The sequence below is a fragment of the Neoarius graeffei genome, chromosome 9, assembly GCF_027579695.1.
Source record: "Neoarius graeffei isolate fNeoGra1 chromosome 9, fNeoGra1.pri, whole genome shotgun sequence".
NCBI lineage: Eukaryota > Metazoa > Chordata > Actinopteri > Siluriformes > Ariidae > Neoarius > Neoarius graeffei.
In genome coordinates, this window is record NC_083577.1 from 31,844,154 (window position 1) to 31,871,496 (window position 27,343).

Below are 27,343 nucleotides of genomic sequence, written 5' to 3' on the forward strand. Positions count from 1 at the left end.
TATTGCCCCTGTCCCAACTTTTTTGAGATGTGTTGCTGTCATGACATTTCAAATGAGCCAATATTTGGCATGAAATTTCAAAATGTCTCACTTTCGACATTTGATATGTTGTCTATGTTCTATTGTGAATACAATATCAGGTTTTGAGATTTGTAAATTATTGCATTCCGTTTTTATTTACAATTTGTACTTTGTCCCAACTTTTTTGGAATCGGGGTTGTATAAACAAATACCACCTGACTACTACTGCTCTCATGTTGAGCGAGAAAACATTAAAAATAATAACAATAATAATAATAATAATAATAATAATCTCCTCAGTTCATTCATTCATTCAGACACACCGTGCACGCGCACTCGCTCAGTTTAATGATGCCGTGGCTGTGGCTCGTTGAACCAGCAGGAGTAGGCGTGGGCTCGAACAGCACGACCCAATCAGAGAGACCTGGGCGGGCTCTTGAGCAGAACGAACCAATCGGAGTGACCCACGACCCAATGGGCGCTATCGGGCAGTGTGACTCGGCGTGATCACTCAGTGGAGGACGGGCACAGGGGGAGAAAAACGAGTTTATTAAAACCTATAATATCATGGTGACCATAACAACAGACGCGTACAAACTAGTGAGTTATGTTCTGTTTGTGCTTGTGCTGCTCGATCTTCGATACGAAGGTAAGAAGGAAGTGATTTGGATGCAGTATATACCGGATACACACACACAGGGCGGAGTGAAGTGTGCAAACTGAAGTGTCACAGCTGTACAGATCACTGAACTCCTCACATGGCTTCATTAGACCTCAGGAATCTCAAGGAGTGAATCTTAAAGGTTTTCTTCTAGTGTACTAGGTAGAACTGTATGCACATATTTAAGACACAGCCAAGCTGCTTTATAAACAACAGTTATGAGTTTATTTATACAGATCAGACTAATCTGTGATGATGAGGATGGAAAAGTCCAAGATAGTGATGTGCAATGTCTAAACAAATAATAGTATTTGTGTATATATAAAAAAAGAAGACACAGGGAGATTATGGTGTGAGTGTTTATTATAATAATAATAATAATAATAATAATAAACAACTAAAAGGGCACTTGGTAGAGTGCATACCTCTGCCAAGCCACATATTCAGATTTGCATCAAAATTTAATCAATTGTTCCTTGGCCCATAGCGCACCTTTCCTCCAAATTTCATCAAAATCCGTTCACTACTTTGAGTTGTGTTGGGAACAGACTACTACTAATACAGATAATAATAATAATAATAATAATAATCCTGGATCCACATATATATCTGGATTTACAACAAAATCTAATCAATTGTTCCTTGGCCCATAGTGCACCCTTCCTCCAAATTTCATCAAAATCTGTTCACTACTTTTTGAGTTGTGTTGGGAACAGACAAAAATAAATAAAATAAAATAATAATAATAATAATAATAATAATAATAATAATAATAATAAAATCCTGGCTCTACATACATATCTGGATTTACAACAAAATCTAATCAATTGTTCCTTGGCCCATAGTGCACCTTTCCTCCAAATTTCATCAAAATCCGTTCACTACTTTTTGAGTTGTATTGGGAACAGACAAATAATAATAATAATAATAATAATAATAATAATCCTGGATCCACATACATATCTGGATTTACATCAAAATCTAATCAACTGTTCCTTGGCCCATAGCACACTTTTCCTCCAAATTTCATCAAAATCCGTTCACTACTTTTTGAGTTGTGTTGGGAACAGACAAAAAAAAAAATAATAATAAAATAATCCTGGCTCTACATACATATCTGGATTTACAACAAAATTTAATCAATTGTTCCTTGGCCCATAGCGCACCTTTCCTCCAAATTTAATCAAAATCCGTTCACTACTTTTTGAGTTACGTTGAGAAGTCAAATGAACAAACGGAGATGAAAACATATTCTCCTCCAACAAAGTTGGAGGAGGTAATAGCAAGCATAGTGAAATGCAATGGTATTATTCTAGACAATCGTTTGTCACTATATAAAAATAAGAGGGTAAGTCAAAAAGTTCTAAGTAGGAAAAAAATCATTTATGAAAATAAAGATATTTCTCTACATATCCTCCATTTAAGTCTAAACACATCTGCAAGCGATGCTTCCATTGGAGAATTCCTTTTGAAATTATAACATCTGTCTTAGAACTTTGACTTACCCTTGTGTGTGTATATTATAATATACACTTTTTTTTTTTTTTTGTCCTATAGTGGTGCTTGAAAGTTTGTGAATCCTTTATAATTTTCTTGATTTCTGCATAAATATGACCTAAAACATCATCAGATTTTCACACAAGTCCTAAAAGTAGATAAAGAGAACCCAGTTAAACAATTGAGACAAAAATATTATACTTGGTCATTTATTTATTGAGGAAAATGATCCGGTGGCACGGTGGTGTAGTGGTTAGCGCTGTCGCCTCACAGCAAGAAGGTCCTGGGTTCGAGCCCCGTGGCCGGCGAGGGCCTTTCTGTGTGGAGTTTGCATGTTCTCCCCGTGTCTGCGTGGGTTTCCTCCGGGTGCTCCGGTTTCCCCCACAGTCCAAAGACATGCAGGTTAGGTTAACTGGTGACTCTAAATTGACCGTAGGTGTGAATGTGAGTGTGAATGGTTGTCTGTGTCTATGTGTCAGCCCTGTGATGACCTGGCGACTTGTCCAGGGTGTACGCCGCCTTTCGCCCGTAGTCAGCTGGGATAGGCTCCAGCTTGCCTGCGACCCTGTAGAAGGATAAAGCGGCTAGAGATAATGAGATGAGATGAGGAAAATGATCCAATATTACATATCTGTGAGTGGCAAAAGTATAATATTGGATCATTTTCCTCAATAAATAAATGACCAAGTATAATATTTTTGTCTCATTTGTTTAACTGGGTTCTCTTTATCTACTTTTAGGACTTGTGTGAAAATCTGATGATGTTTTAGGTCATAGTGATGCAGAAATATAGAAAATTCTAAAGGGTTCACAAACTTTCAAGCACCACTGTATATCTTGGTCTGAGTTTATTTTTGATTACAGGAGTGCTATGCAGCAGTGAGAACAGTATAGAGAAGCACCTAGAGATGGGGAAGAAGCTCCTGGCTGCTGGACAGCTGGCTGATGCGCTTTCCCATTTCCATGCAGCTGTTGGTGAGTTGGTGGGAGTTCTCAGGAAGTCACCAGCAATTGTTTCTTTTGTCTTATTTCGGCATCATAATATTCTTTCTGGAGATGGCACTGTAGTGCAGTGGCTAACACTGTCGCCTCACAGCAAAGAGAGTCTGGGTTCGAATTTGCCAGCCAATTCTGGCCTTTTTTGTGTGCATGTTTTCTTTGTTTCTGTATGGGTTTCCTCTGGGTGTTCTGGTTTCCTTCTACAGTCCAAAGACATGCGTATTAGGTCAACTGGATACTCTAAATTGTCCATAGGTGTGTGTATGTGAGCATGAATGGCAATCTGTTGCTCCGTGTTAGTATGGCAACCTGTCTAGGGTGTACCTCGACTTGGATAGGCTCCAGCTCACCTGTGAACTACAATGGGTAATCAGCATAATGAATGAATGAACCTTCTGACCTCTGTGTGTAGATGGTGACCCAAAAAACTACATGGCCTACTACAGAAGAGCCACAGTCTACCTGGCCACGGGGAAGTCGAAATCCGCTTTGCCGGATCTGAGCAAAGTCATCGAACTCAAACCTGATTTCACATCGGTGAATTTTACACTGTGATGAGACATGTATATGAAATGAAGATTACTGTACATCATATGTAAAAGAGTTGTCAGTAACCAGTGATCTGTCACAGGCACGACTTCAGAGAGGGAACCTACTACTGAAACAGGGAAAGCTTGATGAAGCTGAGAGTGATTTCAAAAGAGTGGCAAGTAACTGTTTGATAACTCTCTGACCATCCTGAACAACATGCATTTTTGATAATTTATAATTAATACGTGACCTCCATGATTAACATTCTGAGTTGACTGTTTTTTTTTAAATTTGGACTTCTTTCATAGACTTGTTGGTCATGTTTCTCTTGAATTAAGTTTCCTATGTTGCCCACAATGCAGTTGGACGACGTGCAGATATTAGTCCCAGTGAAATTTAGCAAACTTCAACTTTCATGCTAATACCACCACCAGTGCCATTGTGTGCATCATCTCTCAGATCACTAATTAGCCAGGTCAAGCCTTGCAGCGGGCAGCACGGTGGTGTAGTGGTTAGCACTGTCGCCTCACAGCAAGAAGGTCCTGGGTTCGAGCCCAGCGGCCGGCGAGGGCCTTTCTGTGTAAAGTTTGCATGTTCTCCCTTTGTCTCCGTGGGTTTCCTCCGGGTGCTCCGGTTTCCCCCACAGTCCAAAGGCATGCAGGTTACGTAGGTTAACTGGTGGCTCTAAGTTGACCGTGAGTGTGAATGGTTGTCTCTGTCAGCCTTGCAATGACCTGGTGACTTGTCTAGGGTGTACCCCGCCTCTCGCCCATAGTCAGCTGGGATAGGCTTCAGCTTGCCTGCGACCCTGTAGAAGGATAAAGCGGCTAGAGATAATGAGATGAGATAAGATGTTGCCCACAATGCAATTGGACGACGTGCAGATATTAGTCCCAGTGAAATTTAGTAAACTTCAACTTTCATGCTAATACCACCACCAGTGCCATTGTGTGCATCATCTCTCGGATCACTAATTAGCCAGGTCAAGCCTCGCAGCGGGCAGCACAGTGGTGTAGTGGTTAGCACTGTCGCCTCACAGCAAGAAGGTCCTGGATTCGAGCCCAGCGGCCGGCGAGGGCCTTTCTGTGTAAAGTTTGCATGTTCTCCCCGTGTCTGTGTGGGTTTCCTCCGGGTGCTCCGGTTTCCCCCACAGTCCAAAGGCATGCAGGTTACGTAGGTTAACTGGTGACTCTAAGTTGACCGTGAGTGTGAATGGTTGTCTCTGTCAGCCCTGTGATGACCTGGCGACTTGTCCAGGGTGTACCCCGCCTCTCGCCTATAGTCAGCTGGGATAGGCTCCAGCTTGCCTGCGACCCTGTAGAACAGGATAAGCAGCTACGGATGATGGATGGATGGATGGAAGCCTCACAGCGCAACTGTCATATAGCTGCTTTACATTCACAAACATTTGCTGTCTTCACTATTCCCCCCCCCCCACTATATTGATGTTGCTGGAAATGGTGAGTTAGAAAGGAAGCTCTAGCAAGTTTGCTTTTAGGAGCTAAGTGGAGCATGAAGCTTATAATACAGACAAGGTCGAATTTCAACCTTCAGCCAGAAGAGTAAACTGTATCTATCTGGCAGCAAGGCTCTTGGAAGCCTTGGTATGTTGTCAGTGTGTTAATTCCATTTTCCAGAAAATTACAGAACATTGCATTATAGGCATTTAGCAGATGCTCTTATCCAGAGCGACACACAACATACCTAGAGCAGCCTGGGAGCAGGTGCCTTGTTCAAGGGCACTTCAGCCATTCCTGCTGGTCCAGGGAATTGAACCAGCAACCTTTCGGTCCCAAAACAACTACTCTAACCATTAGGCCATGGCTTCCTCTTATGAACATGCTTTATAAGTGTTCAAACCAAGATGATGCAAATGTGATGCTTTCTGTGTGTGTCTTTTATTTCACTGTACTCTGTAGCTGAAATCAAACCCCAGCAGTAGAGATGAGAAGGAAGCTCAGAGCCAGCTGAAAAAATCAGATGAAATCCAGAGATTGGTGACTGAGGCTCAGAGCAGTTTCAAGCGCAAAGACTACAGCTCAGCGGCTACACTGCTGGACACGGTTATTGAAGTGAGTTAGCTACTGTACTGTTGACATTTGATTAATATCAAAATCAGACCTAAAATTTACCCCAGATGCAATACCCAAGCAATGTATGAGTAGATTATGGAGCTTTCTGACTCTTCTGTAAATGTCATCAGAATGAACCAGAATCCTGTTCAAATGTGAGTTTTAAATGCTCTTATATACACAACCGTGACAGTGGACTAGGTTGAATTACCCATTAAAGCTTCAGGTAAAAATTCATAAGAGAGTTAGCTGGTGAAAACCCCCCAGCATCAATGTATTACCCTGGCTACCCATGCTACTGTAATGAGTACTCATGTAAATAAGTACTTACCGTACTTAAGGCTTTATAGCTGCAGCCCACACCACCATGTGTTACTGTAATTTGGCTGGACATAATGTTACTGTATATTGTAATACTCCTATATAAGAGGATGGGTAAACACGGCCAGGTTTTTTTATTATTATTATTATTATTATTTTTTTTAAAGTTTAGTTTTAGTCTTTTGTGTGAATTGGTCTTTAATTTCACACATGCAGACATGGGGTGGCACAGTGGTGTAGTGGTTAGCGCTGTCGCCTCACAGCAAGAAGGTCCGGGTTCGAGCCCCGTGGCCGGTGAGGGCCTTTCTGTGTGGAGTTTGCATGTTCTCCCCGTGTCCGCGTGGGTTTCCTCCGGGTGCTCCGGTTTCCCCCACAGTCCAAAGACATGCAGGTTAGGTTAACTGGTGACTCTAAATTGACCGTAGGTGTGAATGTGAGTGTAAATGGTTGTCTGTGTCTATGTGTCAGCCCTGTGATGACCTGGCGACTTGTCCAGGGTGTACCCCGCCTTTCGCCCGTAGTCAGCTGGGATAGGCTCCAGCTTGCCTGCGACCCTGTAGAACAGGATAAAGCGGCTAGAGATAATGAGATGAGATGAGACATGCAGACATCATTTTGAAATGTTATGACTTCATAAGTTGCCTGAGACACTAAACCAGAGGTGTCCTTCACTGGCTGGTGCTGCAATAATAATGGTACCCATAAATGCATTCTATTAAATCAAGGCTATTCAATAAGACTTGATCCAGTAAGTTTTGCAATGATCCAGCTACATTCAAATCCTGATAACGACAAGCCAATTACAAAAAAGTTGGAATGCTGTGTAAACTGTAAATAAAACCAAAATGCGATAATTTGCAAATCACGGAAACCCTGTATTTAATTGAAAATAGTACAAAGACAACATATCAGATGTTGAAACTGAGAAATTGTTTTTTGAAAAAATATATGCTCACTTTGAATTTGATGTCAGCAACACGTTTCAGAAAAGTTGGGACAGGGACATGTTTACCACTGTGTTGTATCACCTCTACTTTTAACAACACTCTGTAAATGTTTGGGAACTGAAATCAGTTACTGTAGTTTTGAAAGAAAAATGTTGTCCCATTGTTGTCTGATATACAATTTCGGTTGCCCAACAGTTCGGTGTCTCCTTTGTCGTATTTTGTGCTTCATAATGCAGCAAATGTTTTAAATGGGAGACAGGTCTGGACTGCAGGCAGGCCAGTTTAGCACCCGGACTCTTTTACTACGGAGTCATCCAGTTTTAATATATTCAGAAAGCAATTTAGCATTGTCTTGCTGATAGAAGGAAGGCCTTCCCTGAAAAAGATTTTGCTTGAATGGCAGCATATTGCTCTGAAACATGTAAAATTTCTCAGTTTCAACATTTTGATATATTGACTTTGTACTATTTTTTTTTTCCAATGAAATATAGGGTTTCCATGATTTTTGTAAATTATTGCATTCTGTGTTTATTTACAGTTTACACAATGCCCCAACATTTTTGGAATTGAGGTTGTACAGCATGGCAACCTTTTTAAAGGGCATATCACGGGTAAATTCAGGCACGAGATCAATGTAATTCTCCTATTTTATATTAAACTTTGGTCAAATATCTGTAACATTCTGCATTCTCTGCAATTTTTTTACCTTGCGCAATACCAGAAAAATTCAGTTGAAATCAAGCCATTTGAGGTGAATTGGTCCGCCTCTGAAAAAACTTGGCATTTGGATTTCCCGGGAAACATTGATTTTCGTGACATCTTCTGCGGGACGCCTCCCTCTGAATCCTACGTCAGCGCTGGTTTGTTTGAGAAAACGACCTGGTGGTTTTCTGCAAATTTCTTCAACGTTATCATGTAATTATTAAAATGGTTAACAGATGTATCGTAGGAGGGTGTAGCAACACCAATCATGATGGGATTAGTACTCATCGTTTCCCAAAAGACCGGACAATGAGAGAGAAATGGGAGCGCTTGGTCTACACAGGCTGTGCACTGAAACCGTGCAAAGCTCTTGCAGCCTGCTGGCGCTTCCGCAGGTGACGTCACGAATCTGGCTCCAATCTCCCTTGGGATTTTTCCAGACGCGTTTTATTATTATTTTTTTCTGCTGTAGACGGATGGCCTTGTGCAAAATTACCCTTCTAGATGAGTGTGTAAAGGGACATACTTTCATATTAAAAAAAAAAAAAAGAAATTTGGTCCAGAATATGCAATTTAATGCTTGGTCAATTCATGGCTATAAATAGTGCACGTCAGATTGAAGTGGTTATGTTTTGGTTTGTATTACCCATTGTATTTACTCACTGGACTATTAACAAATGAAACATTTGCTTCATGGAGAAGCAGGAAGAATAAACTCAATTTTTTGGTCTTTATTCCTTTGCCTGTTTTCCTTGTTAATATTATGCCATTCAGCCTCCACATTTGTCTTCTGTAGATATGTTGGTGACTGAGTGGCAGCCATTTGAGAAATTAAATTTGGAGCACACTTCAGCCAGTGCAGTATATTGGTTTTACGACCCCTACTGTGGCTGTGTTTTCCATAGACATGTGTGTGGGACGTTTACTCCAGAGAGCTTCGAGCTGAGTGTTTCATTCAGTTGGGTGAGATGGGCAAAGCCATCAGTGACCTTAAAGCAGTATCCAAACTGAAGAACGACAACACGCAGGCTTTTTACCAGCTCAGTACCATCTATTACAACCTGGGAGATCATGAGATGTCCCTCAAGTAAGTTTCTGTGGGATTCAGCATCTGTTGCAGCAGGACCATTAACAGTGCTAGTACCCTTCAACGTGTAGTATTGTGGTGTGGTGATTTTATCAAGCTTGTAAAACGCAAAGCTGGTTCTTCTGTGGTGGTATTCTGGCCACCAAAGCCTTAAAGGAACAGTCCACCGTATTTCCATAATGAAATATGCTCTTATCTGAATTGAGACGAGCTGCTCTGTACCTGTCCGAGCTTTGCGCGACCTCCCAGTCAGTCAGACGCGCTGTCACTCCTGTTAGCAATGTAGCTAGGCTCAGCATGGCCAATGGTATTTTTTGGGGCTGTAGTTAGATGCGACCAAACTCTTCCACGTTTTTCCTGTTTACATAGGTTTATATGACCAGTGATATGAAACAAGTTCAGTTACACAAATTGAAACGTAGCGATTTTCTATGCTATGGAAAGTCCGCACTATAATGACAGGCGTACTAACACCTTCTGCGCGCTTCGACAGCGCATTGATATCTGAGCTCCGTATCAATGCGCTGCCGAAGCGCGCAGAAGGTGTTAGTATGCCTGTCATTATAGTGCGGACTTTCCATAGCATAGAAAATCCCCATGTTTCAATTTGTGTAACTGAACTTGTTTCATATCACTGGTCATATAAACCTATGTAAACAGGAAAAACGCGGAAGAGTTTGGTTGCATCTAATTACAGCCCCAAAAAATACCATTGGCCATACTGAGCCTAGCTACATTGCTAACAGGAGTGACGGCGTGTCTGACTGACTGGGAGGTCGCGCAAAGCTCGGACAGGTACGGAGCAGCTCGTCTCAATTCAGATAAGAGCATATTTCATTATGGAAATACGGTGGACTGTTCCTTTAACCTTGAATTAACTTTTGGAGGTCGTGACAATCATAACATGTACTTCATGTTCTAGGAAGATATGCTGACGCAATGCCTTTCTGTCGACAGTGAAGTGCGAGAGTGTTTGAAGCTGGATCCTGACCACAAGCAGTGCTTTAGCCACTATAAGCAGGTGAAGAAGCTCAACAAGCAGATCATATCAGCTGAGGAGCTGATCCAGCAGCAGAGGTGAGTACTACTAGCAAATTGCAAGCACAAATCGTATCATTGCAGTTTCACCAGTGAAAATCAGTAATGAAGGGAAATGAAGTTATAATAATGTGACAAATGGAGCAAGACATACACACCTAAACTTTGTATCATATCAAAACCCATGGTATAATAAATTTAAGACCATCGAAAGCTCCTCAAATTTCCTACATCAGCTATACACTTTTTTTCTTCCCTTTTCAAAAGATACATTTAGTAATATCTACCACCTTTCTCGAATCATCCCTTTCTCCAGAAACCCCTGTGCTGGTTCATGACAGTTTGTTCACCAGCTTCTCTGCTATAGATCTTTGAACTCGATACTAAATAGTGATCCTGAACCTGTCGGCTCACCCCTGCTCCTACTTTCCTCCTCAGAGCTTGTCTCTGTTCTGTCTACTCCTATTGGCTCATTTAATAAATTCATGTCTATTTTCTGGTTCTGTTCCCTCAGCCCTTAAAGAGGGATATATGGGGTGGCACAGTAATGTAGTGGTTAGCACCGTCACCTCACAGCAAGAAGGTTCTGGGTTCGAGCCCAGCAGCTGACGGGGGCCTTTCTGTGTGGAGTTTGTATGTTCTCCCTGTGTCTGCGTGGGTTTGCTCCGGGTGCTCCGGTTTCCCCCACAGTCCAAAGACATGCAGTTAGGTTAACATGGGCTGAGGTTGGACTGAAGTGCCCTTGAGCAAGGCGCACAACCCACAACTGCTCCCTGTAGCATAGCTGCCTACTCCTCTGGATGTGTGTGTTCACTGTTTCAGATGGGTTAAATTTCACTGTGTGCTTAAAGTGCATATCACGGGTAACGTCAGGAGCGAGATCAATGTAATTCTCCTATTTTATATTAAACTTTGGTCAAATACCTGTCACATTTTGTGCAATTTTTTTTACCTTGCGCAATACCAGAAAAATTCAGTTGAAATCCAGCCATTTGAGGCGAATTGGTCCGCCTCTGAAAAAACTTTGGCATTTGGATTTCCCAGCAAACATTGATTTTCATGACGTCACGTGCGGGACGCCTCATTCTGAACCCTACGTCAGCGCTGGCTTGTTTATGAGAAAACGACCGTATTATTTACATCCCTGGTGTTGTCGCCGTCATCTTCACTACTTGAATCATCATCAAATCCAAAAAGATGAAGCCCCAATTCTGACATCTCATTATATTCTTCATCCAAAGGTGAAGTAACATTGCGCTCAGGTGACAATTCCATATTTCAATGCAAAATCGCTCGCTGCTAAACTTGGTCTACACAGGCTGTGCACTGAAACCGTGCAAAGCTCGCGCAGCCTGCTGGCGCTTCCGCAGGTGACGTCACGAATCTGGCTCCAGACTCCCTTGGGATTTTTCCAGACGCGTTTTATTTAATTTTTTTCTCCTGTAGACAGATGGCCTTGTGCAAAATTATCCTTCTGGATGAGTGTGTAAAGGGACATACTTTCATATATAAAAAAAAAACAAACCAAAAATGGTCCAGGATATGCACTTTAAGTCTGTGCTTGAGTGTACGTGTGACAAATAAAAAGCTTTTTGGCTTGTATATCATGAAAAAGTGAGTTTTTCAGTGCTTGTGCACATACATTTGGGTATTTGGAGCGTCTACGAACCCACAAACTCCTGAAATAAGACAACCAGATACACATTTATTTTGTTCTGCCTGCTTCAGAAAACGTGCTGGTCAGATTTGGTTCCTTTTTCTAGGTCATTAGAATAATCCTGCCCCCTCATCTCCACTCATGGATTGAGAACTGACTTTGAAAATTAATATGTATGAGTAAAGTGCTACCTGATTGGCTGGTGGGGGAGGTGAGCAGTGGCTTATTATCATTTAAACTGTGGTGCTTTTTATCCTTGTAGTATTTTGACCAAAGCATGTCAGATATTTTCATTATGAAGTCAGGGAACTGCATCAACTTGTAGAAAAGGGGTATGTCACCTATAGAATAGAATAGAATGCCTTTATTGTCACTATACACATGTAAAATGAGATTAAAGCATCTCCAATAACTGCAAACAGTGTGTAGAGAGAGAGAGAGAGAGAGGAAGGGGGGAGAGAGGAAAAAAAAGGGGGGGTAAGGTGCACAGTCTGAGGTGTATGTGTTGTGTTACACATTATGGAGTGAGGTATTGCACATATAAAGTATTGCACAGAGACAGTCACATTATAAATTATTGCACGAGAGAGTCACATTATAAGATAAAATATTACACATTATGAAGTATTGCAAGGTAAGGTAATCATTCAGATGGTAAGGTAAGGTGCACAGACTTGAGGTGAATGTGCTGTGTGTAAGGTGCACAGTCCTGAGGTGAATGTGTTGCGTTTCACATTATGGAGTGTGGTATTGCACATTATAAAAGTATTGCATAGAGAGTCATCTTATAAAGTACTGCACATTTATAAATAGTAAAATAGTAAAATAAATAGACTATAAAGTCAGAGCATATCCGAGTTCAGGGCGGTTATGGCTTTTGAAAAGAAGCTGTTTTTTAATTGATTTGTCTTTGTCCTGATGCACCTGTAGCGCCTCCCTGAGGGCAACAGGTTGAACAGATCAAAGCCAGGGTGGGAGCTGTCCTTGATAATGTTCTTAGCTCTGCTAAGGCAGTGGGAGGTGTAAATGTCCATCAGGGAGGGGAGAGGGCAGCCAATGATCTTCTGTGCTGCCTTAACTACCCTCTGTAGCCTCTCCCTGTCTATAGCAGTGCAGCTGCCGTACCATACTGTAATACAGTACGTCAGCATGCTCTCGATGGATGAGCAGTAGAAGGTCAGCAGCAGGTTGGAGCTTAAGTTGTACTTCCTGAGGACTCTCAGGAAGTGTAGCCGCTGCTGAGCCTTCTTGATGACTGCTGTAATGTTTGCTGACCAGGAGATATCGGCGGAGATGAGGACACCGAGAAACCGGAAGGTGTGGACCCTCTCCACATACACGTTGTTAATGTAGTCCCATTTAAACCACCTTTAAATTGTTACACTTATACTGAAGAAAACTGGTTATAGTATAGACTGATCTCTGAGCTTCCATTATAGGTTGAAGTGATGCAAAAAGTAGGAGCCAAAATGATGACGTTTTATTTTTTTTTAACTGGATGTTTGTTTTATGAGCCCTTCACTATGGATTTTTTTTTTTGTGCATATCGCAGTATTGAACCTGCTCTCTTGAGAGTGGTCCGTGACGACCTGCTATCTGTTGATGTTAACTAAACATTCTTCTTCTTGACTGCACAGTGACTTTTACTATGAACCTTTCCTCCTATGTACAATAAGAACAAATTCGTCTACAGCTCCCAAATTTACAACTAATATAGCAATACCAGTTTTGGCAGCATGTGTTTCTGACCTAAAGCCTTTACTTCTTAAAGAACTTTCTTAGAGAAGTATTGCTACTCTGGTCCCAAATATATAGTGTCTCTGATTTCACGGACATTGATAGCGTGTCTATTAAATCTGTGAAGGTTGTCAGGAATCTTGCTATTTTTCTCCTCCACCACTTTCACTTGAGCCTCACATCACATCTCTCATTAAAGCTGCTACCCCCCTCCATAACATTGCTTGTCTTTCTCCCTTTTCTAAATAAACAGTGCTAAAAATCCATGCCTTCATTACCCTGTCTGTCATGGGATTGATTAGTGCAGGGGTTCTCAACCTCTTCTGCTTTAAGGCCCACCTATTCACGTTGTAACGAGTCGGAGGCCCATTAAAAAAAGATCCCCAATTATTTTGGCTCATCTGTTCTGTTAGAATCTAATCTACTGTAAAGTGTATTAATGGGATGCAACATCACTCTGTTACAGATGGGAGACCAGGAATTAAATAAATGCAATAAAAACAAACTGTTTGTTTAATTGTAGGTATTGCATTTAAAACTGTATGGATGTACCAGAAGCCAAACCATGCATGCAGGGCATTCTCAGCCAAAAGGGATTAATGATCCAAAAGTGGAGTCTGGTCCATTAACACAAGAACTTATTGCCATGTTTTGTGTACAGCAAACAAGCAAGTTATTAAAACCGAGAAGTACACTCAAAAGAAGTGGATATAGAAACCACTCAATGGGATTAGATCCTTACGTGCTAAAACGGAAAGATTTTTCCTGTGAGTTAGAAAATTATCCATCCGTTGAGTTCCCTGACATTTCAAACTACTTGGTGCTGCAGACATCATTCTACACAGATGAAGAGCATGGAGGAGTACAACTTTTTACATGTGGCTGGGTTAAAGATCTGGGGATCAGGACACTACAAGATAGACAGCGGTAGACAGATTTAAGTGCAAGAAGAGTGTTTATTAGCAGGTGTGATATTTACAGACCCGAAAGCAAAGTATTTAAACAGTATTATAAACTTCGTTAGAAACAAATGCCATCGTGATAATGATGATACTTCACAATGCCTCTGTGAAAACATCTGTATCTGCACGTGCTGATTGCCCTCAACTCAGTATCAGGTGTTTCCCATAATGACGGGGTCCTAAGAGCACGCACAACGATCTCTGTGAGCGCGTGCGGCCGCTCGAGCTGCACCAGACTCAAACGTGCAAAAGGTGTGATAGTCAGGTGTTTGCCTGCTGTGTAACCACAGCTTTTAGCTCATGTACATCACTATGCATCGCCACCACAAATGCCTCATTTTCATCAATAACCCATCGCAAGCTGTAGTGTGACCGTAGCTTAATGAGATGGCGATGACCTCGGATGTAACCCAGCAATTATACCCTACTACAAGTAAAAATTAGCTTCAACTTGGAAAAAAAATCACAGCCCACTAGATGGCGCTTCGTGGCCCACGAATGGGCCACGGCACAGCAGTTGAGAAACACTGGATTAGTATAGAGTGCTCAGAGATAATGCTAAAAATAGTAACACTGCGGTCTGCGAGGCCATCTTGGAAGTCACTCGTTCCAGAGCGCTCATAGAGTACACATCAGCTATTTACATTCACCGATTCGTTTCCGCGTTAGAGGGCTTAGAAGCTTGGATTTTTTAAGAATTTAGACATCTGAAGTGATGGAGCACTACTGTGATAGTTTAGATAAGCAGGCACGGGAGCGTTATGCTGAGAAGTTACGTTTCATTGGGAATGCAGATCCATACACTGTTAGTGAGAAGGAATGGAAAGCTGACCCCAGCTTGTTGCCACATGTGACATACATCGATCTTGTGAACTATCTAGTGTTTCACCCAAGTCCATTTTGTGAACTAAAGGATTTCCAGAACTACAAGAGTATGGAAGCATACGATAGATTTGTGTCTAAATAATGTTTGAAAAACTATTATAATTATTATCAATTATTTTAGTCAGTGAATAAAATGTAGGCCTAGTATGTAACTTGTACTAACAGCATGTGTACATAAACATTACTAGGCCTAGATCTTAAATGCCATTTGATGCAACAATGCACTGCAGTAGACATAAGCTACCTAATGTGACAAATATATCCATTAATCATTGCTGAAAGTACATAGAAAAGATAATAGTTTGTATCACATTTATTTTAGTAACTATGAAATTCAAGACAATTTAACCTACCTGTCACAAAGTGATCAGAACAAATCCGGATACAGTCAAGTTGTCCTAAATTTGATCGGTTGATGGCAGCCAACCACTGTCGTCTCCTCCGCTCGCTTTTCTCCTGTGCTGCAATTCCCTGGTTAGTCACGACTTTAGGGCGTCTGTAGAAGCTTTTGCCACCCTTTTCCCCCCGGCTACTACAGCCAACAATGACACACGTATTCGGCATTGTCACCCCTTTTTGCTTCGCTGAACAACAATGCACTGACACAGCCTGACCCAGGCAACCTTTGACTTCCAATATGGCCGCCGCTGGGTTCGCGCTGACCTCGAATCACTTTATACTGCTAGTTGTTGTTCTACCAGCTAAAACTGGGGGACAACTACTCTTAATATACATTCATGTTCTCCAGCAGCACTACTTCTAAAAAAAAATACTTTTTTATGCATTTTTAAAAAAAATAATACTGAAACAGTTAATTTAAATTTTTGTCTGCCCTGTTGTGTGTGTGTGTGTGTGTGTGTGTGTGTGTGTGTGTGTGTGTGTGCAGTATATACTGTACAGTATACACCATATGGACAAAGGAAAAAGCCTTCTAGAGGAAAGTTCTTTTGAACAGTTGAGACAAAGATTGAGTTGTTTGGCCACAATAATCAGCGGTACAGAGGAACACTATACCAACTGTTAAGCATGGTGGTGGTAGCATCCTGCTCTGGGGCTGTTTCCTGTCAGTAGAACTACCTAAGAATTCTCCAGCATAACCTCAATCCATCAGAAACTTGGACACAATTGGGTGTTCCAAGAGGACAGTGACCCCAAATGCACATCAAACCTGGTTGTGGAATGGATAAAGCAGGCTGATATTAAGCTTAAAACAAGTCCTGGACTCAACCCTACTGAAAATATGTGGAGTGTGTGTTAAAAGTTGAGTCTGTTCCAGAAAAAAAAAAACACATTTAATTGAACTCAACCAATTCTGCTAAGACGACTGGTCAAATATCCAACTACAATTCTGCCAGAAGCTTGGTTACCAAAAGCGTCTGATCAAGGTGAAACCTGCAAAAGGATGTTTAACCAAATAATACTTGTGCTGTATGCATATTTTTGTCCATGTTGATTTCAGAAAACCCAAAATAAGTTAACTTGTGCACCAGTTATTTTTTTGTATATTGTATAATCATTCTGCCACAGAAAAAGAACAGTTCAAAGAAATCCGTGAAAGCCCAATATTGCCATGACATTTCATGCCCCTGTATGAAAATTTCAGATTGCAGCTGGTCAGGTTTTTTTTTTTTTTAAAGGGTAGACTGGCTGTATAACAGGCAGGAAAACACTTCCTTGTTGAGTGTCATAGTCGAATGATTTTTTTTTTTTTTTTGCAGTTTGACGGTAATTTTTTTCTTTTCTCTTTTCCTCCCATAGGTACGGAGATGCAGTAAGTAAGTATGAGTCGGTTATGAAGACGGAGCCGAACGTGCCACAGTACACTACTCATGCAAAGGAGCGCATGTGTCACTGTCTTTCTAAGGTGAGAAAGATGCCTCTTTCCCTCCCTGAACACCATTCGACTGATTCTATTCTGCTCCAGACAATTTTCTATCCTATTAAATCTGCAGTACATTTAAAATGAAAAAATATGGTTTGGTCTTGCCGCAGGATCAGCAAGGTGCTAAAGCGGTCCCAGTGTGCAGTGAAGTTCTGAGCTCAGACCCACAAAATGTGAACGCTCTAAAAGACAGGGCGGAGGCCTACCTCCAAGATGAACAGTATGAAAATGGTAAATCTGTGCTGCTTTAATCTCTCAGATGATTGACCCTTGTTCTATCCAGGTACTGTAACGAGTAGTGTATATTTACGTCCTCAAAACAGCAAACTGTATATTCAGTTTAATAAGCTCAAGACGTGCTTGATCGAAGATGCTGGTTGATCTAAAGCAAATACTTATGTTACATAACTCATTTAAAGGTACTTTGTTTGTTTACTCTTGAGATTGTGAGCTCGGCAAGTGACGTCAAATTAACATAGCCATTGTGTTGTGGTGAAGAAGATGGTCCCAAGTTTCCAAGTAGCAATTCAGAGTTAATTTAGTTTTTCTTGTGTTTTTTTTTTTTTCCTCTCTAGGTTGCAAATTGCTAGTTATGACCATTGGTTGAATGTAGAATTAGTTTATTTTGCTGAAAAGTGTCTCAAGTCCTATACATGACAGCAGCATAAGTTGTTTGCGGAGGTCAAGCTTTAGAGTAGATGCCAAAAAATGTTACTATCAGGTAAAAATAGAGCCGGGGGGAAGGGAAGGCGTCTGGAACTCTCGCTGTTTATGCATGATGATTAATTTATTATGTCTATAGACACACGACAGACACCTAGTTCATCACACGCACACATATATACTTGATAGACACCCAGTCCACTTTAGTTTCCATTTGTTTAGACTTTTTTTTTGGTAGCTGCAGAGGTGGACAAAGTACCCAACTTCATTACTTAAGTCAAAGTACAGATCCCACTAGTCAAATTTTTTTTACTTAAGTTAAAAGTACTGAAGTACTTGCTTTTGAAAATACTTGAGTATTAAAAGTAAATTTTCTGTCAACGCATTGTTGTATTATTGCCACAACGCTGACAAAACCTAACGCCGTTACCAAAGACAGAAATGTGAATTCACAAAATGAACGCATGCTGTGCCATCATGGTGGTTTAACGTTAAGCTAGCTAGTCAGTGAAACTCCACCTGACATCCTAGCAAACTCCTTTTCAAACTCAAAATCATATTGGGTAGCTAACGCTACTAGAAAATAAAGATTTCTACATTATTTATTTGGCAAGATTATGCTAAAACATAATTTATCTGAAGTCCTTTCAGAAATATAACGTTATTCATGTTAGCATAACTCCGTTTTTACATGCTAACAGTGTCCAAGTTAACTAGCTATGTGTTACCATTAGCCGTGGATAAGGCTACGGCAGCTTGGCGGGCAAATCCATAGAAAGTCATTTGACTAACCAGACTGCATAGCTATTACAACATTATCGGTAGCTCTAAAAGCACCGACAACTTCATTGCAAGTTTTCTCTTGGAATAAAACGTTTATATACCTCAATATGCTTCCACAGGTCGGATGGCAAGTTTTTGTAGGCCGTGATGTGGTTCGTTTTTGGCAAACAAAGCAAACATTTAAAATGAAACTAATCTTTAATCCTTTCAGAAAACTGAAACATGGGTTCTAGGTATGGCCATGAGTGCGTGCATTCCCCAGAAGAACCGCCTCCTTCCATTCTGCCATCAACTGAACGTGTTCAAATAACGCTGCTGAGAAATCATTGAACTTGATTTTATCCAGTCTATGGACGTGACGTGACCCTAGTGATTACTGACGGGCTGTCTCAGTGTCACCTGCGAAAAAAACAATCGCGTTTTAGAAAAGAAAAGAAAAACACATCCGTTTTCAAAGCTGCTCCATAGTAACGAGGACCTTGATAGAAATGTAGTAGAAAGTACAATATTTATTTGCCTTTCAAATGCAGTGAAGTTAGTCATAAGTTTCCCAAAAAAAATAATACTCAAGTACAGATACTCAAAGTGTACTTAAGTACAGTACTCAAGTAAATGTACTTCGTTACTGTCCACCTCTGGGTAGCTGTGGCCTTGCCCTAAGTTCCACCCCCCGCAAGATATTATAGTTTCTAATCATCCCTAATCGAGCACAGCTTCATCTAAGCCTTGATTAGCTGAATCAACTGCCTGAAACTAGAACTGCAACTAATCCCTTCAATCAATGATTTCATAACCATATCACATCTCTGCAGCCATTAAGGACTTTGAAAGTGCAAAGGAGTTCAGCGAGAATGATCATCAGATAAAGGAGGGACTGGAGAGAGCACAACGCCTCCTCAAGCAGTCCCAGAAGAAAGACTACTACAAGATCCTGGGGGTCAAGAGGTAATTCATTATCAGTGAACATCTGACTTCCTGGGTTGATGTTGACGTGTCGTGTTTGATATATGGCTGGGATTGTCTGACCACCTAGGACAGCCCAGAAGAAGGAGATCATTAAAGCATACAGGAAGTTGGCACAGCAGTGGCACCCAGACAACTTCCAGGATCCTGAAGAGAAGAAAAAGGCAGAGAAGAAGTTCATAGACATCGCACAGGCCAAGGAAGTGCTCACTGATCCAGGTAAACCTTCAGTCACTGAATTTCCTGGAATTGTTTCCTTGGGCTTTAGTTTTGTCTGCTGACTTTTTATTTCAAACAGGTTTATCCATACAGTTACGGACTATTGGGTGTGAATTTCTTTTTTTCTCCTTTGAAATGCCAAGCTTTGTTGTTTTGATGCTAGTTTTGGTGTCCCATGCTTGAAAAGATTTCCATAGATGAGGAATACAGTATAAGTACACTACCGTTCAAAAGTTTGGGGTCACTTTGAAATTTCCTTATTTTTGAAAGAAAAGCATTGTTCCTTTCAATGAAGATCACTTTAATCAGAAATCCACTCTATACATTGCTAATGTGCTAAATGACTATTCTAGCTGCAAATGTCTGGTTTTTGGTGCAATATCTCCATAGGTGTATAGAGGCCCATTTCCAGCAACTCTCACTCCAGTGTTCTAATGGTACAATGTGTTTGCTCATTGCCTCAGAAGGCTAATGGATGATTAGAAAACCCTTGTACAATCATGTTAGCACAGCTGAAAACAGTTGAGCTCTTTAGAGAAGCTATAAAACTGACCTTCCTTTGAGCAGATTGAGTTTCTGGAGCATCACATTTGTGGGGTCGATTAAATGCTCAAAATGGCCAGAAAAATGTCTTGACTATATTTTCTATTCATTTTACAACTTATCAGGCTTTCGTCTAAATGGGGGAACAGGGGCGCTGCGCCCTCTTACTCTCGGCGTGCGCCCCCTTACCGACTCCGTGAAAACATCCCAGCAACACTACGTGACAATGTGTCTGATCATCAAATACGTTATAATTGCACCAAAAATATTCCAATCATAGCAGATACACCACCAGACGGTGCAAAAACAATCTGAATTGGCGTTTTCCAGACTGAGGCGCCATGTTGTTTAGTTGTTTACTTGTCGCGGCTGCTCTTGCGAGATTTGACATGGGTTACATACAAGTTCAGCTGACTTGTAGAGCGAGATTTCTCGAGATTGAATGACCTTTCACCCACCAGCGCGGGAGCTTTTGAAAGAAGTAGTTCGCGAGTTGTTTTTGTTGACACTTGGGCATTTAAAGATGTCATCCCGCGGCACAAAACGGAAGAAAGCCAAAGACTGTCCGGGGCAGAAGAAGATTACTTCTTTCTTTTTCAATGTTGACAGACAATTTGTTACAATTTCCCTCTCAGATAGCCTCAGAATGTCTCATTGGAGCATTTTTCAAAGGCTTTGCACGGCGGGGGGGGGACAACCGGCACCATCCCCCCGCCCCCCGCTTCGCTCCCTCGCCATGGTGAGCGCCCTCATACTAAATTTTTCTAGAAAAAACCCTGCTTATGGTGGTAAATAAAAGTGTGACTTTTCATGGAAAACACAAAATTGTCTGGGTGACCCCAAACTTTTGAACGGTAGTGTACGTAAATGCATTTGCAGATGGAGAAGGAAGAGTCAGACTGGAATTCAAACGAAACTAATAGGGATTCTGGTTGCTGATTAGTTGGGGTGTTGAACACAGAGTGATGCGTTTTGATATTTTTGTTTAATACAGAGGTGCCAACATACAGTGGATATAAAAAGTGTACATACCTTGTGAAGTGGTGTTTTTTTTTTTAAACACCAGAAAAAACTGAGACCACGATAATTTCAAAACTATTCCCACCTTTTTAATGGGACCTATAACCTGTACAATTCAACTGAAACATCTCATCTCATCTCATTATCTCTAGCCGCTTTATCCTTCTACAGGGTCGCAGGCGAGCTGGAGCCTATCCCAGCTGACTACGGGCGAAAGGCGGGGTACACCCTGGACAAGTCGCCAGGTCATCACAGGGCTGACACATAGACACAGACAACCATTCACACTCACATTCACACCTACGGTCAATTTAGAGTCACCAGTTAACCTAACCTGCATGTCTTTGGACTGTGGGGGAAACCGGAGCACCCGGAGGAAACCCACGCGGACACGGGGAGAACATGCAAACTCCACACAGAAAGGCCCTCGCCGGCCCCGGGGCTCGAACCCAGGACCTTCTTGCTGTGAGGCGACAGCGCTAACCACTACACCACCGTGCCGCCCTCAACTGAAACATAAAACACACAAAATGTACAATAAGCTGGTTGCATAAGTGTGTACACCCTTAAACTAATACTTTGTTGAAGCACCTTTTGATTTAATTACAGCGTTCAGTCTTTTTGGGTTCACATCTGCCATCAATTAAAATGACTCTGATTAACCCCAAATAAAGTTCAGACATTTACTCCGTTGCATCCTCCAGCAAAAGCCAGGGTTCACAGAGAGCTTACAAAGCGTCACAGGGATCTCATTGTTGAAAGGTATCAGTCAGGAGAAGGGTACAAAAACATTTCCACGGCATTAGATATACCATGGAGCACAGTGAAGACAGCCATCAAAAAGTGGAGAAAATATGGGACAACAGTGACATCACCGAGAACTGGACGTCCCTCCAAAATTGATGAAAAGACTAGACGAGAACTGGTCAGGGAGGCTGCCGAGAGGCCGACAGCAACACTGAAGGAGCTGCAGGAATTTCTGGCAAGTACTGGTTGTGTACTACATGTGACGACAATCTCCCGTATTCTCTATAAGTCTGGACTATGAGGTAGGGTCAAAGAAAAACATCCAGGCCCGGCTAAATTTTGCCAAAAAAAAAAAAATGCACCAACTCTCCCAAAAGCATGTGGGAAAATGTGTTATGGTCTGATGAAACCAAGGTTGAACTTTTTGGCCACAATTCCAAAAGGTATATTTGGCACAAAAACAACACTGCGGATCACCAAAAGAACATCATACCCACGGTGAAGCATGGTGGTGGCAGCATCATGTTTTGGGGTTGTTTTTCTTCAGCTGGAACAGGGGCTTTAGTCAAGGTGGAGGGAATTATGAACAGTTCTAAATACCAGTCCGTTTTGGCCCAAAACCTTCAGGTGTCTGCTAGAAAGCTGAAGATGGATGAAATTCCTCTTCTTCAGCACGACAATGACCCCCCAAAAGTTTTGGAACGGCCCAGCCAGAGCTCAGACCTAAATCCAATTGAAAATCTGTGGGGTGACCTGAAGAGGGCTGTGCACAAGAGATGCCCTCGCAATCTGACAGATTTGGAGCGCTTTTGCAAGGAAGAGTGGGCAAGTATTGCCAAGTCGAGATGTGGCAGGCTGATAGACTCCGACCCAAAAAGACTCATCTCATCTCATTATCTCTAGCCGCTTTATCCTGTTCTACAGGGTCGCAAGCAAGCTGGAGCCTATCCCAGCTGACTACGGGCGAAAGGCGGGTTACACCCTGGACAAGTTGCCAGGTCATCACAGGGCTGACACATAGACACAGACAACCATTCACACTCACATTCACACCTACGGTCAATTTAGAGTCACCAGTTAACCTAACCTGCATGTCTTTGGACTGTGGGGGAAACCGGAGCACCCAGAGGAAACCCACGCGGACACGGGGAGAACATGCAAACTCTGCACAGAAAGGCCCTCGCCGGCCACGGGGCTCGAACCCGGACCTTCTTGCTGTGAGGCGACAGCGCTAACCACTACACCACCGTGCCGCCCCCCCCCCCCAAAAGACTGAACGCTGTAATTAAATCAAAAGGTGCTTCGACAAATTATTAGTTTAAGGGTGTGCACACTTATGCAACCAGCTTTATTGTAGGTGGTAAAAGAGAGCAACTTTACCACTCGCAGTTTACTGTGACCTGGATGACTGAGAATCTTCACAGACAACCAGCTTATTGTACTTTTTTTTTTTTTTCCCCTCTAACAGATGTTTTTCAATTTAATTGTACAGGTTGTAGGTCACAAAGGTGGGAAACGTTTTGAAATTATTTATTTTAACACATAAAAACTATTATTTTAACGGGATGTGTACTTTTTTATTTTTTAAATATCCACTGTAACTGTCAGAAATAAACATGTACAGTGGGGAAAACAAATATTTGATCCCTTGCTGATTTTGTTGGTTTGGCCACTAATAAAGACTCGATCAGTCTGTAATATTAATGGTAGGTGTAGTCTAACATGCTGAGACAGAATATCACAAAGAAAATCAAGAAATCGACTTTAAAGAATTTGTATTAATTTATTTACATTTTATTGAGGAAAATAAGTATTTGAACCCTCTTGCCAAAAGGACTTAGTCCTTTGTGGCAAACCCCTTATTAGCAAGCACAGAGGTCAGACGTTTTTTGTAGTTGATGACCAGGTTTCTGCACATATTAGGAGGAATTTTGGTCCACTCTTCTTTGCAAATGACCTCTAAATCATCAAGATTCCGTGGCTGTCACTTGGCAACTCTGAGCTTCAGCTCTCTCCATAGATTTTCTATAGGATTCAGGTCCGGAGACTGGCTGGGCCACTCCATGACCTTGATATGTTTCTTCTTCAGCCATTCCTTGGTTGCTTTGGCTGTATGCTTTGGGTCATTATCCTGCTGGAAGACCCATCCACAACCCATTTTAAGCTTCCTGGCAGAGGGAAGGAGGTTTTCACTTAGGATTTTACGGTACATGGCTCCGTCCATCCTCCCATTGATACGGTGAAGTAGCCCTGTGCCCTGTGCAGAAAAACACCCCCAAAGCATAATGTTACCACCTCCATGCTTGACAGTGGGGATGGTGTTCTTGGGGTCATAAGCAGCATGTCTCTCCCTCCAGGCACGACGGGTTGAATTGATGCCAAAGAGCTCAATTTTGGTCTCATCTGACCATAACACCTTCTCCCAGTCACTCTCCAAGTCATTCAGATGTTCATTGGCAAAGTTCAGGCGGGCCTGCACATGTGCTTTCTTAAGCAGGGGTACTTTGCGAGCACTGCAAGATGTTAGACCATTGCGGTGTAAAGTGTTACCAACTGTTTGCTTGGTGACTGTGATCCCAGCTGCTTTAAGATCATCCACTAACTCTGCCCGTGTTGTATTAGGTCTATTTCTCACCGTTCTCATGATCCTGGAAACCCCACGAGGTGAGATCTTGTTTGGAGCCCCATACCTAGGTCGATTGATGATCATGTTGTGAGTCTTGTACTTGCGCACAATTGCACCAACAGTTGTCACCTTAACGCCCAGCTTCTTGCTAATGGTTTTGTAGCCCATACCGGTCTTGTGCAGGTCTACAATCTTCTCCCTTAAATCCACAGAAAGCTCTTTAGTCTTTCCCATGTTGGAGAGTTTGGAGTCTGACAAACTGATTGATTCTGTGGCCAGGTGGCTTTTATACAAGTCATTAGTGATATCAGGTGTCTTCAATTTAGGTGACAAGGTAATTTGGAGAGTCTAACTTGTCTGTATTAACAAGAACTCTTGATGGTTACTAGGGGATCAAATACTTCTTTTTTTTCTCAATAAAATACAAATAAATTAATATAGATATTTAAAAGTTATTTTCTGGATTTTCTTTTTGATATTCTGTCTCCACATGTTAGAATACACCTACCATTAAAATTACAGACTGATCAAGTCTTTCTTAGTGGGTAAACCAACAAAATCAGCAAGGGATCAAATACTTGTTTTCCCCACTGTATGTCCTGTAGGTGGGCAGGATGGCTCCATGCTAACAGAAAAACTAATAATCTATAAATTGATTTACATTTATGAATTACACGGGTGTAAACTCTTGCGATCTGAGTCTTGATCAACACATATTTGAAAATGAGCGCGGTTTCACAGACTCCCACACAAATGTGGGGGCTGGGGGAGGCAGGCCACCCACCTCTGATTAAACAGCGTTAACATTTTTAGAAATAAAAAATTTCAAGACCTAGAGAAATACTCAACCGGTCAACTCTACATCAGCATCGGCCTTGCAAGGTTCAGGATGAATTTAACCAGTCGATTGTAGTTTTGAGCAATTTTCAACCTAAAATAATTAAATAAATCAGCATTTTCTAAGGGTAAATGTGTCCGTATTAACAGCAGCATTGATGTGCTTCATCACAGTGCAGTTTCACATACTGCATCCTTTCAGTGAATTGGGGAATTTTATTCGTGTTTGGTTTGAACATTTTAACTGAGGGAGCGAAAAATCCCAGTTTTCAGGTGTCTCCTGTATAACTATTGGCACCTCTGGTAATAATAAAACATGACTCTCAAACAATGCTGGTAGTATTAACACCTTTTTAATTTCTGTTCTTGTATAGAAATGAGGAGTTCGTTTGACCAGGGTGAAGACCCACTGGACCCTGAGAGCAAGCAGGGAGGAGGCCATCACCACTTCCATGGGGCTTGGGAGAGCTTCCAAGGCTTTAACCCTTTTGGATCCGGACCATTCAGCTTTAAATTCAATTTTAACTGAGATCAAACATGAGAGGCACTTGGATCAGACAAAACGCAGAGAGAACTGCAACCTGCTAAGATGAATTAACACTAACTGCTATAGACGTGGCGTGTGGGTGAAATATTCTCGGGACTTGCTAAGTAGTACTATATAAAGTGATTTCCCCCCTCCCCCAGGGAACTTCAGAGTGTAGGGATTTATTCCCAAGCAACCATCCTAAAACTGTGTGTGTGTGTGTGTGTAGAGGAGACTGAACTATTTTTCTATAAATTAAATAATTCTGCATTGTAAATACAGGAATAAAGAAGTCTGTCACGTGCACACTCAAGTACAGTGAAATTCGTCCTCTGCATTTAACCCATCTGAAGCAGTGAGCAGCTATGCTACAGCACCCGGGGGAGCAGCTGGAGGTGAGGTGTCTTCCTCAAGGGCACTTCAGCCCAAGGCCACCCCATGTTAACCTAACTGCACGTCTTTGGACTGTGGGGAGGTGGGGATCCCACGTAGACATAGGGAGACCATCCAAACTCCACACAGAGAAGCCCCTGTTGGCTGCTGGGCTCTAACCCAGAACCTTCTTGCTGTGAGGTGACAGTGCTAACCGCTACACCATCGTACCGCCCAAAAAGATCTCGATGCTTTATTTAATTAACAAGAAACTGTCATTCTTTGATTTTACGGTTCTAGAGTCCTCTCCAAATCACTCAGATGATTGCTTTAGTTGGACATTGTTAAATGTGCTATACAATAGTGTCACAAAGCAGTTTTACAGAAATTCAGATGTAGATTTCGATCCGTAACGAACCAGCTGGAGGTGACTGTGATGAGGAAAAGCTCCTTAAAGAAGAAACTTTGAAAGTGTCTTCAAATCGGTACAGCATGCACTTGTAGTCGAGTTATAGGCAAACCCCAAGTCCGTTAGCGTCCAAGTCCTAGATGAGCATAAGACAGTCTTTATTATTACAGCAGCAGGTCTTAGCAAGGACAAACCTATCTGTATCCATTATGGTGTAATTTATACCTGGCTCTTGAAGCTATCCCATTGCTGACACGGTAAAGAGTAGGTAGTTCTTTATCATCAGTGAGAGCAGATCAAGAATATCTTTGCACCTACACTACCGTTCAAAAGTTTGGGGTCACTTTGAAATGTCCTTATTTTTGAAAGAAAAGCACTGTTCTTTTCAATGAAGATCACTTTAAACTAATCAGAAATCCACTCTATACATTGCTAATGTGGTAAATGACTATTCTAGCTGCAAATGTCTGGTTTTTGGTGCAATATCTCCATAGGTGGATAGAGGCCCATTTCCAGCAACTCTCACTCCAGTGTTCTAATGGTACAATGTGTTTGCTCATTGCCTCAGAAGGCTAATGGAGGATTAGAAAACCCTTGTACAATCATGTTAGCACAGCTGAAAACAGTTGAGCTCTT

At 41.7% G+C, this 27,343-nt stretch overlaps 1 protein-coding gene across 1 annotated transcript; it reads left to right on the forward strand.

Annotated features, from left to right (window-relative positions):
* Positions 1 to 511: 511 nt before the first annotated feature.
* dnajc3a (DnaJ (Hsp40) homolog, subfamily C, member 3a) lies at positions 512 to 26,282 on the forward strand. Its single transcript, XM_060928653.1, has 12 exons — positions 512 to 670; positions 3,044 to 3,154; positions 3,591 to 3,715; positions 3,810 to 3,884; positions 5,629 to 5,781; positions 8,657 to 8,838; positions 9,796 to 9,915; positions 16,876 to 16,981; positions 17,110 to 17,230; positions 19,258 to 19,390; positions 19,479 to 19,627; positions 25,775 to 26,282. The coding sequence occupies exons 1-12, from the start codon at positions 589 to 591 to the stop codon at positions 25,927 to 25,929; spliced, it is 1,512 nt and encodes a 503-aa protein (XP_060784636.1). The 5' UTR covers positions 512 to 588; the 3' UTR covers positions 25,930 to 26,282.
* Positions 26,283 to 27,343: the final 1,061 nt, after the last annotated feature.

What these genes read in the sequence shown, in the direction of transcription:
- dnajc3a (XM_060928653.1), top strand. Translation starts at nt 589, where the DNA reads ATGGTGACCATAACAACAGACGCGTACAAACTAGTGAGTTATGTTCTG. An exon ending in GCTCGATCTTCGATACGAAG is followed by an intron (nt 671 to 3,043) that starts GTAAGAAGGAAG and finishes TTTTGATTACAG; the next exon opens with GAGTGCTATGCAGCAGTGAG. An exon ending in AGATGAACAGTATGAAAATG is followed by an intron (nt 17,231 to 19,257) that starts GTAAATCTGTGC and finishes ACATCTCTGCAG; the next exon opens with CCATTAAGGACTTTGAAAGT.